We start from the raw sequence: 12124 nt of genomic DNA, 5'->3' as shown, positions 1-12124 counted from the left end.
AGCGAGCCTTGCTGGATCACCCCGACAAGGAGCCCGTGCCTGCCTGGCACATAGCTGCTGTCAATGGAGCCGACGCGACGCCGAGCTTGCAGCAGGCTGTTAAAGCCGCACACTCGACGCCGTCGAGCGCGCGCCCCGTGCGGGTGGCCGGCGCGGTGCTCATCCTAGGCTTTGCCCTGTTTGCGCTGTTCGAAGGTGCCTCCCGCCTCGTCCGCCGGCGCCCCGAGAGGGAAAGCGTGGGCGTACTCCCGACGTCGTCGCGGCTCGGGTCGCCGTGGCGAAAGATCTCGCAGGGGAAGTGGTGAGGTCGGGTGTTTTCGGTGCGTCTCTGCTCTGATTGCGGTCGGCTCTGGGGCTTGTGTGGACATTGTTCTTTCTGAGTAGAGAGCCGCGCTGCGAGCCTAGAGCCCTTGCAGCGTTCTATGGTGGGCGACGAGACATCTGATGTGTACTATGTAATGTTGGACGTGTGAGAATTTAGTAATACGAAAAGAAACGCGCGCGTCGCGCCCTCGAGGCTAAGCTCGAAACCTCTCGGTTGGTCGTCTGGCCGACCCCGCGGAGCCCGGTCGGGAAGGGCCGGCGAGAGGGCAAGGCTGAAAAGCGCCTCCCTGCCCGTACTTGAGTGCGTGGTGGACACGCTATCCTGTGCAGTCAGGGCAAGTGGGGGCGGGGGGCAGTCCCATCTCTCCTGGGTGTGTTCTGTCTCTCTAGTCTCGGAGGGGGAGCTTGAAGAATATTTTATTTTTGAGTGGGTGGTGGTGGCCTCTCGACTCCTCGACCGTCGGACGCGCGCGCACGCATGCTTCTTTTTCACAGCAGATTAGAGTTCACCCTTCGAAGTGACCCTTGTTCACGCCCGTCGCCCGACCCCCTCCGGGGGCCGAGCGTTTTGATCTCACCAGCTCTCTGGATCTGCGGGGGCCGGGGCCGCCCAAGGCCGCGGGCGGGCCCGGGCGTTTTGGAAAACAGGAAAACAAGAGGGGGCAGCCATGAAAGTGATTTGGATTGCGCACATGCACATGCTGATCTCTCAACAAAAAGACAGTACGTTTGCAAGCCTATAGTATCTCTAATGAGACAAATGCCAAATTGTGTGACGTACTGTACTCATGCACATGCCCCGACGCTCCATCTAATTCCCTCTAGTCCAACCCTCACTCCAGCCCCTCCTTTAGCAACTCCAGGTCCCTAGCCGGGACGTTGTGTGCTGCTGTCACGGAGGGAGGGACGGGGCTGGACAACGGCTCGCGAGGCGGCTCGTCGGCCCACGCGTACCAGGAGGTTGGCACGACCGCGCGTGACTGCTTCAGGCCGAGGACCTCGCCTGGCGAGTAACCGAGCGCCGCGAGGACCTGCGGCGCGTCAGCGCCGGCGAAGGCGGGCGGCCGGGCGCAGCTGAGCGGCGCCCCGTCGAAGCAGAACCAGGTGGGCTCCCAGGTCTCCACCTCCCACCCGGACTCGCCTCGCTTGCGCGTGAAGTTGGCTGTCTTGCTCCCGCCGTCAGAGCAGAGGGCAGCGATCTCCTGCACCGTGAGGACGGGCACCGCGAGCGCGCCTCCCAGCGCGTTCTCAAAGTGCGCGATGGCGGCGTCGCTCTCCAGTGAGGAGAGCGTCGCCGCTAGCTCGCGCACGTCGCACGCCTCGGGCGCCTGTCCGTAGACGAACCTCCCGCCCGCCACGGGGAAGACGCGCTTGTGCGGCGTCATGCCCGTCGCGTCATGCCCGACCGCCGACGGCGGCGGCTCGCCACGCTGCAGCGTCAGCTGGGTGAGGCTCGCGCACACCGCGAGCGAGGTCACCGCCCAGTCGCCCTGCTCCCCGCCCCGCACCTCTCGTGAGTAGAGCGCGGCGAGTCCGGCCCACGCCGCCATGTACCTACATCATTGGAGGGGCAGCGGTGCGGCGGAGGGGCAGCGGAGGTGCCGGGAGGCCGGCCCGGGCAGGACCCGGTGAGGTAGTCGACACACGAGGCGACGCCGTGGAAATTGGGCACGCCCGCGCCCGCGCCCTCCCGAGCGACGGCGGCGGGGTCGTGCGGCCCGAAGCGCGTCATCAGCCCGGTCTTGCCCTGCAGCGCGGGGTCGTACCTGCTCACGCCGGGTCCGCGTGTCAAGGGGCCGCACCTGCCGCCACGCTTGCGGCGCGGGAGAGGGGGCCGCCCGTTCCAGTTGCTCTTGCGCGTGTACCGCTCCCCTTGGTGCGATTTGAGCTGCAGCAAGATCGCCTTCCGGAGATGAAGCCGAGGTGCAGCCGAGGTGCAGCCGAGGTGCAGCCGAGGTGCAGCTGAGGTGCAGCCGAGGTGCAGCCGAGGTGCAGCCGAGGTGCAGCCGAGGTGCAGCCGAGGTGCAGCCGAGGTGCAGCCGAGGTGCAGCCGAGGTGCAGCTGAGGTGCAGCCGAGGTGCAGCCGAGGTGCAGCCGTGGCTTGAGCTGCCGCGGGATCACCTTTCGGTTGGCGACGTCGAGGGCTTCGCGGTTCAGTCCCAAGCTGACGAGCTGGTTGTCCATCTTGTTCAGCAAGACCACGTCCGCCGCCTTGATCGCCCGCTGGATCACCTCACGCGCCTCTACCTTTTTCGCGTCGAGGATGATCGAATGCTTCCCTTGATGCAGCTCCGCCTGCCACACCATCATCACCATCGGCCCTACGGGAGAAGGCTCGGCTCAAGGAGACGGCCACTGGTGCAACTGCAACGACGCGCGGATGGAGCCATGCTGCGGCACGCCCGGACCGAGCTTGTAGACGGTCGCTCCGAGCTCGGCGAGCATGCGCCCACACGCCGGCCCTGCGATAACCTGCTCACAGCCGACTTGTGAGGAGACGCCGCTCCTGCGGCAGCGCGGCGCAGGCAACTCGGGGCGAGGACGTTCGCGAAGTCGCAGATCACGTAACCCTCGAGAGGGCGCTGCCTCGGAGGGGCGGTGGCGGCGGGCGGAGGCGCGGCTCGGTCCCGCGCGACGGCAGCCGCACCATCCACCATCGGCTGCAAGTCTGGGTACTCGCCTGCCAAGGATGGGCCGAGATATGGCCGAGGTGTAGCCGAAGTGGAGCCGAGATCTAGCCGAGGTCGATGCCTGCCGACTTGACCCACGCGGCGCGCCCCAGCTGCACCTCCCCTCCCACCTCCGCAAAGATGCGCGCAGCGCGAGCGTCGGGGTCGCGCATCCACGCCTCCCACGTCTGGATTACAGCGCACGGAAGACCGGCGGCCTCGAGCTCCGCCTCCCACTCCAGCGCCTGCTCACGCGACCGAGCTGTGAAGAGAGATACGGCTCTATCATGGCCGCATCTCGGCCATCTCTCGCGCCGTCTTCTCGAGAAACTTGGCTTCGAACAGCTCCGCCACCTTGCGGGGGGGAGCGGGAGGGCTGGCGACGAGATACAGCCGAGCTACAGCCGAGCTCAAGCAGAGGTTTCTATGCGCCGCCTTGCAGGATGACGGGAAGTTGAAGCCGATCGGCAGCGCGAGGTTGCGGTCGTCGAACGGGGCGGAGGCGGGGTCGTACGGGTCTCTGTCGACGATGCCGAAGGCGGACACGTCGTCGGCAAAGCCAAGGTACGCACAGTAGCCTGTTCACAGCCGCAGCTGTGAAGAGCGCGGCGCTCGCAGCGCGGAGAGCGGAGGCAGAGCGGCGGTGGCCCGTCGCGAGGCGCCGGTTGAAGGTCGCCATAGGAAGAATCCACTCGCCTGATACGGCCGAGGCGTGGCCGAGTTGTGGCCGAAGTGTGGCCGAGGTGTGGCCAAAGTGTGGCCGAGGTATGGCGAGGTATGGCCAAACTCGCCGTCGCTGCACTTGTAAGGGGCCATGAAGGGGTAGAGCCGCTGGAAGAGCCACGCCTGCTCCCCACACAGAGAGGCACCTCAGGCCAGCTGTGAAGAGCTCTTCACGGCAACGAGGGCCAGCCAAGCTGCCTGCTTCGCCGGGTCCGAGATGGCAGCCTGCTTGTACGCGTCCAGCTCCGATGGCTCGATCCCTCTCCGCTTGGCGAGGATGTCCGCCTAGGGTTGGGCGGGTGTGGCTCATAATGGGGTACAGTAAAGCGCCCTTACACTTGACGAGAAGCGAGGACCGTGCTCTTGTAGATAGCTGGCACTGGGTCGAGATGGGGAGGCAGGCCTCGCTGCTTGAGGCACAGGGCACCTGTCCACAGCGGCGGGTGCTAAGAGGCGCCGTCCACAGCCATCCCCCACGTCGCAAAGGAGAAGCCGCTCCGATGGCGGAGAGCCCGCCCGCGATACGAGAGGCGTGGATCTCGCGCCCCTGCCCGCACCGGAGGCGGTCGAGCAGCGCCGCCGCGCAGGCGTTCGCCCCAATCACGCCCGCGTAGATGGAGCAGAGCTGGAGCGGCGTGTACGTCACTGGCCGGTCGAGCCAGCCCATCATGTCCATGTCCGTGAAGAAGCCTGTTCAGCGCCAGAGGCGTGAAGAGGCGCAGATCACTGCCCGAATGCCAGTGACGTGGACGAGGCCGGTGAGCGCGCTCAGGTAGTCCTCGTCGACGTCGTCAGGCAGGTGGCCGAACCGCTCGTCGCCCGGCAGCGCGGCGACGGTGCGCATCAGAACCTGGTGAGGCAGGCGCGCGAGCGAGGCGTCGGCTCCGTCGACGAGGATGATGTCGGCTGAGGACGGCTCGACGTCAGAGGCGCGAACTGCGATCTTGTTGCGGTTGAGGTACGAGTCAACGCTGCCACCCTCCTTTGGGTCGATGACAAGGACCTCGGCGCCCTGATCGGCGAAAAGGAGACCCGTTAGTCGACCGGAGAGCAGGTTTGCCTTCTCGAGCACGCGGACGCCCTCGAACGGGAGGCGAGGCTTGGCAACCGCGGCCGACAGCGAGCGGCTGGAGACGAGCGGGAGGCGAGGCTTGGCTAGCCACGAGCTGTGGGAGGCTCGCGAGGCTCGACCAGCTCGAACAGGCCACATTTCCTTCCCCCCCTTCAATTCGGCTGCCGAGACCTCGAGAGCGAGCAAACGAGTGTAAGAGCCTGTTTTTGCCACTTCGTTAGCTCTCCAGGGGTCTCTAATCTTGAAATCCGAGACCCAAATATCAGACCTCCCGGCAAATTTAACGGTTTGCTTGCCACTGCGTTGCCGGTGCTCCGCGCCTAATTTTCCTTAGGGTCGCGTTGGGTCTCACATTTGTCCAAGCGCCGCCACCGGCTCATGTACGGTGCCTCATGCACGTAAAAGAATTTCGTTGCGAATTTTTCTTTTTTTTCTCTTTTTCGCCGAATAAGGGGCTGTCCGGCTTGAGCCTAGCGCAGCGCGAACTCGCTCCTGTTGCTGCGCAACCCTAGTCGACCGGACTCATGCCTGCTCTCTCTGCCAGCAGGACCTGCTTGGTTGTCCTCGGTGCGTCGCTGGCCGCCGGCAGCGCCGCCGGCACCGCCAGCGCTGCCGCCGCGCTGCAGAAGCGGCTGCAGGAGATTGCGGTGGAAAAGCAGGCGCTTTACAACTGCTCCATCGGGATCGCCGTGGAGACTGGTGCTGGTCTGGTGGTGTCCGCCGGCAACGACGGATCTTTCGCGTGGGGCTCGGTCACCAAGCTTGCAACCGGCGCGGCGCTGATGCAGCAGGTCGCTGCGCGCCGCATCTCGCTGGATACGCCGGTGGCGCCGCTCATCGACCCGCTGCTGGTCCGCGAGGGCCTCGGTCGGATGCACGTGCTGTTTGGTCCACGGGCGGACTCAATCACGCTCGAGCACCTGCTCGCCATGAAGTCTGGGATCCCCGACTACGACACAGCGACGCCCTACCCGCCGCCACCCACAGACGCCTTTCGCAAGGCCGTCTACGCTCAGCCGGCAGCCGAGCCCTTGTCTCCCGCGCGCCTCTCTCTAGCAGCCCACGGACCTTCTCACCTCCCGTGTAGGCGGCCGAGTGGCCTCCCGCGCGGCTCCTCAACCTCTCGTACGTGCGCAAGGGGAAGCTCGAGTTCGAGCCAGGCGCGCACTGGGCGTACTCGTCGACCAACTTTGTGCTCGCCGGCCTGCTGCTCGCGCGGCTCTCCAACGCGACAAGGTGGGACGCGTACGGCCAGGCGGCCCTCCTCTCTCCCCTCCCCGCGCAGCGCCGCTCGTCGTACGCTCTCGACTTCGCCTCCCACGGCACCCCCGCCGCCCACGGCGCTGTCCGCGGCTTCGACCGCACCTCGTACAACGGCGCAAACGCCTCGGCGAGGCCCGGCGTCGACGTCTCTGACGTGGCCGGTCCGACACCTAGCCGAGATCCAGCCGAGATCCGGCCGAGGTCCAGCCGAGATCCGGCCGAGATGCAGGCGAGATCTAGCCGAGATCCGGCCGAGACGCAGGCGAGACGCAGCCGAGATGCAGGCGAGACGCAGCCGAGATTCAGGCGAGCTACAGGTGACTCCTGTCGGACGTGGCTTGTCTGTTGCCGCGTGTGGGCGTATGAGAGAGCGCACCCCCCCCCCCCCCCAGTCCCGACGTGGCCCGCCCCCTTTCCCACAGGCGTCTTCGGAGGCTGGACCGCGTCTGACATCGTCGCTCCCCCGGCGTCGGTGGCGCGACTGGCGCGTGGCACTGTGTTCGGCGCGGGGGCCGTCCCCTGAGGCTGCTCGGACCACGGCTGCAGGTGGCGAGGCTCGTGTACGATCTCTTCGGCGCCAGCGGCCCGCGGCTGCTCGCTCGCCAGTACGTCGACGAGATGATCCCCGGCGCCAGAGACGCGGCGGGAGGGGGGCAGAGCGATTGGGCGCGGGGCGCGCCGCCCCTGAGTGGCGGCCGCGTCGCCTCGGCCGCCTCGCGCCGCCTCGAGGCGGCGAGGGGCCGGCTCGGCGCGAGGTCCGACGCGGACAGCCACCGGATGGAAGACATCTACGGCAGCACACGCCTCTAGAGCCGACCGGCGCAGGGGGAGGGGGGCGTGGCTGGCGTGAGCGCGGGCGTGACTGCGTGAGTGTAGGCCTGGCAACCTTCAACCTGAGCATCATGGGCGTGACGGGCCAGTCCTCCCTCAGCCCGTATGCTGTCTCCTACGGCCACCTCGGGGCGACGTGAGCCCGTCTGCCGCCCCTCCACCGCCGCCTACCTGGAACCTTCCCGGAACTTGCCTGGAACCTTCCCCGTAGGTACGGGTACGACTCCATCGCCGCCTACTTCCCCGCCATCGACGCCGCCGTCTCCATCGGCACGAGCATCGAGACGGACTCGCAGACGGCGCCCTCCGACACGCTCTGCCTCGTGTACAACGCGCTGCTCGCCGCCGTGCGAGGCACGGCCGAGCCGCGCTGCTCCTTCTCCAAGGAGAGCTACTTTGGAGGCCGGTGCGACTGCGGGAACACGTATGCCTGCCACAAGCTGCTCCGCAAGTGCGTCAAGAGCGAGCTGGGCAGCCTCTCGAAGGAGGACTGCACCCGCACGTGCTAGCCCCCTGCGCCTCGAAGTTGAGGGGGCACACGCGGGGGACGGTGCGTGTGCGCAAGCAAGATCGGCACGTCCGCGTGGCGGTCCTGTGTAGTATTACGTTGAGACGTTTCGTATGTGACTTTGTGTGCTATTATGTGTATATTACGAGTGGTAAACGACAAACGAGAGAGGGCGCTGTGGCCAGGCGCAAGCCCCGCTGGCGGGCCCTGCACCTCAGAGCGCGGGGCAACCGGCATGTTACGAGACACTTGTATCAGTACCTATTTTTTGTACCACGGTGCGACCACGCGCTCACAAGTCACATACGCAGAAAGACCGGACTGGGACACGCCACCCCGGGCCACAGAGCACAGTCTGCGTGCCACACACCCCACGCGCCAGCTATAATCTCGTGTGTTCACATAATGGAGGTGCCAGACACTCGACAACTGAACGGCGATGCAAAGCAGCGAAGCGAGCCGCCACGGCGTGTGCATGCCAGGACGCTGCGGGCGGCTTTTCGGCACCTTCGGAACGGCACCGGCTGAGAATGGGACAAACTTGCGCAAACTTGTCGTCCCCCTCACTTCCCCAGACCCCACGCCTCGATCTTCTTGGGCAGCAGCTGGTTCGACAGGTCGTCGCCGTGGCCTAGGCAGCCGCGCACGCCCTTTCCCCAGGCGAAGACGGCGTCATCGGCAGTGATGGCGAGGCTGTGCCTTGGTCCAGCCGACACAGCGACGACACACCGGCCAGCAAAGGCCTCGACCTTCTTGGGCAGCAGCTGGTTCTGATCGTCGCCATGGCCCAGCTGGCCTTGGCCTCCATCGCCCCAGCTCCAGACAGCTCCGTCGGCGGTGATTGCGAGGTTGTGGTACTCTCCTGCCGACACGGTGACGACGCGCTGCCCAGCCAAGGCCTCGACCTTCTTGGGCAGCAGCTGGTTCTGATCGTCGCCGTGGCCCAGCTGGCCATCCCCTCCAAAGCCCCAGGACCAAAGGGCGCCGTCGGCGGTGATGGCGAGGCTGTGGTGAAGTCCAGCCGACACAGCGACGACGCGCCGGCCAGCCAAGGCCTCGATCTTCTTGGGCAGCAGCTGGTACTGCTCATCGCCGTGGCCCAACATGCCAAGAATTCCACGGCCCCAGCTCCAGAGAGCTCCGTCGGCGGTGATGGCGAGGCTGTGGCCGCTCCCCGCCGAGACAGCGACGACGCGCTGATCAGCAAAGGCCTCGACCTTCTTGGGCAGCAGCTGCTGCTGCTCGTCGCCGTGGCCCAGCTGGCCGCAGGCTCCATAGCCCCAGCTCCAGACGGCGCGGTCGGCGGAGATGGCGATGCTGTGGCCGGTTCCCGCCGACACAGCGACGACGCGCTGGCCGGCAAAGGCCTCGATCTTCTTTGGCTGCCACCGGAACTGCTCGTCATCGTGGCCCAACTGGCCAAGGGCTCCACTGCCCCAGCTCCAGACGCCGTCGGCGGTGAGGGCGAGGCTGTGCGCCCCAGCTCCAGACGCCGACACGCTCATGGCGCGCTCGCCACCCAGCGTGGAGGGGAGGCGGGTCGGCGTGTTGAGCCGCGTCACCCCCTCGCCGTGACCGAGCAGGGCAAGCGCCGCACGGAAGTAGAAAGAGCCGCCGTCTGCACAGCCGCACGACGAGAGCCGCCCCTCGCCGTCGATGAAGATGCTGTGCCGACCGCCCGCGGCCGCCCTCGCCGGCGGGTTGTGCTCGCACAGCAACGCCGCAAAGCACAGCCACCGCACGGCGCAGCTCTCGTCCTCTGGCTGCGCCGGCAGCTCGAAGCCGCGCTCTTGCGCCCACAAGCGGATGCCCTCTAGCGCAAGCGAGGCGTGGAAGAGGAGCGAGACGGCTGCGACGCGAGCGATGTCGGCGGGGTCGCAGCGAGAGAGGGCGCGCGTGAGGAGCTCCGTGGGGAGGTCGAGGAGGCGGGTGGGCGGCGGCGTGTCTGGCGAGGGCGCGGCGGTGGAGGCGGCGGCGGGGCGGCGCGAGCGGCGGCGCGGCGGGGTGGACATCGCGAGGAAAAGAATTCCTCTGGCGCTCCAAGTGCTTTGCGCCACACATTTCGAGCGAGTGAAAACCAACTCCTGAGCACGGCGCCGCAGGCGCCTGTTGATAGGTCCAGGTGATAGCCCTGGATGGGCAATGCATTCGCCTACTTGGGCCTCAGATCGCCCGACCGCGTCCCGGTGCTCTGTGGTCGGATTTGTGACGCCGCCGCACCGCGCCGCGGCCGGGGGCCCGCCGGAGGACGAGGATGGCCGTGACGGACCGGGACGAGCTCTGGGAGGTTCAGTGTCAGTGAGTATATTGTAGAGGCCACTCATGTGCACAATATCTTGACTGAGAGCTAAGCCAGGGGAGGCGATGCCGGGGCCGTATAGCAGCTTGATGGTGATTCGCCGGCGTAGAAGCGGCCGCGGCGGGCTCCGGGTGCCTGAAAAGACGGATTTACGTGGGCTGTGGGAGATTTACTGTCGACTCAAACGACACTGTGCCGTGATCCTCTCATATATGGCTAAATAATTGACCGAGCCAAAAAAAAGGGTTAGTTCCACCGCTACGACTGGAGATATATCGAGATTTGTTCTCCAGGAACCTTATGAAGCGAAAGGGTTAAGCCGGTAGCAAACCCTTGGCGCACGCATATCTTGGATGGCCGGCATGGGGCCTGAGGCGTCGCCCATGCTTGCCATGTGCGAGTAGATGGTAGAATGCACTCATAGGCTCATCGCGCAAGGTCGGGATCGCAAGTTATGCCCGCATCAAGCGCCAGTTCAGAGTCGTCCAGAGTCGTGGCACACACGCCGTGGCAGGCCGTGTAGCCACTGAGATGGCCTTATGACGACCCCGTTTCGGCATCGTCCCCAAGGCCTCTGCTCATGAGCTCCACGCGGGAATGACTGGCTCAACCAACTGAAATTATGCTGTCACGAGGAAGAATTTTGGCGCTTTGTGAGATATCGTGGGATTCCCGCATGGAGCTCATGAGCAGAGGCCTTAGGGACGATGTCGAAACGGGGTCGTCATAAGGCCATCTGAGCAACCACGCCGTCCGCCGTCGCAGCACAATCGCCGGGGTGGCGAGCGCCGCACACAGCACTGCTCGTGCCGGTCAAGAGAGACGCGCCGGTCACAAGCACATCTAGCGCGTCCTTTGATGCTGTCTGTCGGTCCCGGGTAGCCTCGGGCGCCAAGGGCGAGCTCAGGCGCGACACACAGCGCGGAACGTCGACTGACGCGAAACTTTCGCGGCAAGAGATTGCAGCTACCTTAATCCCTGCTCTAGCGGAAATTTTCTGTATATCGTGAATGATCGCCGAGTATCGCCTAATATCGCGCAATATCGCGCAATATCGCGCAATATCGCGCAATATCGCGCAATATCGCGCACCCTCGCCCCGGCGGCGGTGACGGTGACGCTCCGAGCATTTCTTTGTTTTCCGGTCGCGCTTTCCCTTAGGGTACCCCTAGGCTTAAAAGGGTGGGCCCTGGGGCGCCTGCGGCTTAAACGGCTTAAAACCTGCCATGGCAGGTTTTAAGAGCTGCTGGGCCGCCGATTCCTTAAACGGTCTTAAACGCTTAAACGGTGCGGGAGAGCTCCCGAGGTCGATGGTCCGGGAGGCTCCCCGGTAGACGCCGGAGGCCGGGAAGCTGGCTACAGTCAGCTGGCACGCGTCCCCTATGCGAGTATGGCTCCCGCCAGTGCACCAGACTTACAGATGTGTCTTCAGTGGCGGGTTCGTGCCTAATAACGGCAGTATTGGAGAAACCGGCGCGGAACCCGGCGACGCATGCCGGCGAGGCCGATTTTCTTAAACGGACTTAAAAGAGAGACCCCCCGTGCCTGCAATCTCTTAAATGACAATTTGAGCCCCCAAACCTCCTCATTTCTTAAAAGGTCTTAAAACAATCCGGCCCTCAGAACCCTAGGGGTACCCTAAGCGCTTTCCCGCCGCCCACCCGCACCTCTCTCGCACTTTCGGCGCCCAGGACTGACACGTGTAACGCTTCACGCGCGTCGCTGAGGCGTGCTGTGAAGGGCTCGCGTGATCGCGAGCATCGCACAACATCGCCATTTATCGCATTTTATCGCCAAATATCGCGCGGTATCGCGGTTGCGATATTGTGAAAAATTTTCGCTAGGGCAGGGCTTCCTTACTCCTCCACCATGTCGGCGAGCGTCGGGGTGGTGCGGAGATGCTGCGCACCGCGCACCGCAATCGAGACTGCGACGGCGGCGGCGACGGCTGCGCTCGCCGTGGCGAGCCCGTCGAGAGCGAGCGGGCCGAGCGCTGCGGCGTCGGGGCCGACGGCCGCCCCGCGGCTGACAGCGAACCTGAGCACGCCAGCGTCAAGGGGTGTGGGGAGGGTGGAAGGGGGGGGGGGGGGGGAGTGGTCGGCGCAGGGACGTGTTTTCAGCCTGCATCTAGGACGGCGAACAAAGCCCAGCCGACCGCAGCTGCTGCCGAGAGCAGCCCGAGGCGGGCATAGGAGTCGGCGAGCGCTGCGGCGGCGAGGAGGGAGAGGACCTGGCGGGGAGCGAAGGAGGCGCGGTGAGAGGCGCGGAGGGCCGTGTGGGGTGTTACCACACTCCCCCCCTGCTACCGGAGGAGGGGGGGCGCCCCCCCGGCGGCCAAACAACAAGCGGCGCCCAAAGAAACGGATCCCCCCCAAACGTTGACGTTGAAAAAGGGGGCCGCCGTCACCCATCCCGCGGGCCTGCTCCCAATGTCA

General features: G+C 65.6%; 2 protein-coding genes across 2 annotated transcripts; one reads left to right on the top strand and one right to left on the bottom strand.

Moving 5' to 3' along the window:
• Positions 1 to 1039: 1039 nt before the first annotated feature.
• Positions 1040 to 4936, bottom strand: dddD2 (putative dddD enzyme). The gene is made up of 15 exons (XM_005764661.1): positions 4473 to 4936; positions 4215 to 4406; positions 4073 to 4143; positions 3915 to 4001; positions 3785 to 3839; positions 3642 to 3689; positions 3429 to 3571; positions 3309 to 3347; positions 3074 to 3238; positions 2868 to 3002; positions 2733 to 2796; positions 2445 to 2645; positions 2162 to 2226; positions 1950 to 2089; positions 1040 to 1878 (listed from the first exon to the last, which is right to left on the bottom strand). Exons 1-15 carry the CDS (start codon positions 4924 to 4926, stop codon positions 1158 to 1160), a joined length of 2580 nt encoding a protein of 859 aa, XP_005764718.1. The 5' UTR covers positions 4927 to 4936; the 3' UTR covers positions 1040 to 1157.
• Positions 4937 to 5180: 244 nt separating this feature from the next.
• On the top strand, positions 5181 to 7553 carry EMIHUDRAFT_459681 (hypothetical protein; the record flags this gene model as incomplete). The annotated part of the gene is made up of 7 exons (XM_005764660.1): positions 5181 to 5186; positions 5427 to 5792; positions 5876 to 6212; positions 6474 to 6523; positions 6598 to 6844; positions 6928 to 7018; positions 7094 to 7553. 7 exons carry the CDS (start codon positions 5181 to 5183, stop codon positions 7389 to 7391), a joined length of 1395 nt encoding a protein of 464 aa, XP_005764717.1. The 3' UTR covers positions 7392 to 7553.
• Between the last annotated feature and the right edge of the window lie 4571 nt (positions 7554 to 12124).

This window comes from Emiliania huxleyi (genome assembly GCF_000372725.1).
Source record: "Emiliania huxleyi CCMP1516 unplaced genomic scaffold EMIHUscaffold_583, whole genome shotgun sequence".
Classification (NCBI taxonomy): Eukaryota; Haptophyta; order Isochrysidales; family Noelaerhabdaceae; genus Emiliania; species Emiliania huxleyi.
The sequence above is the reverse complement of the archived record's forward strand: the minus strand, read 5'-3'. Positions and strand labels throughout refer to the sequence as shown.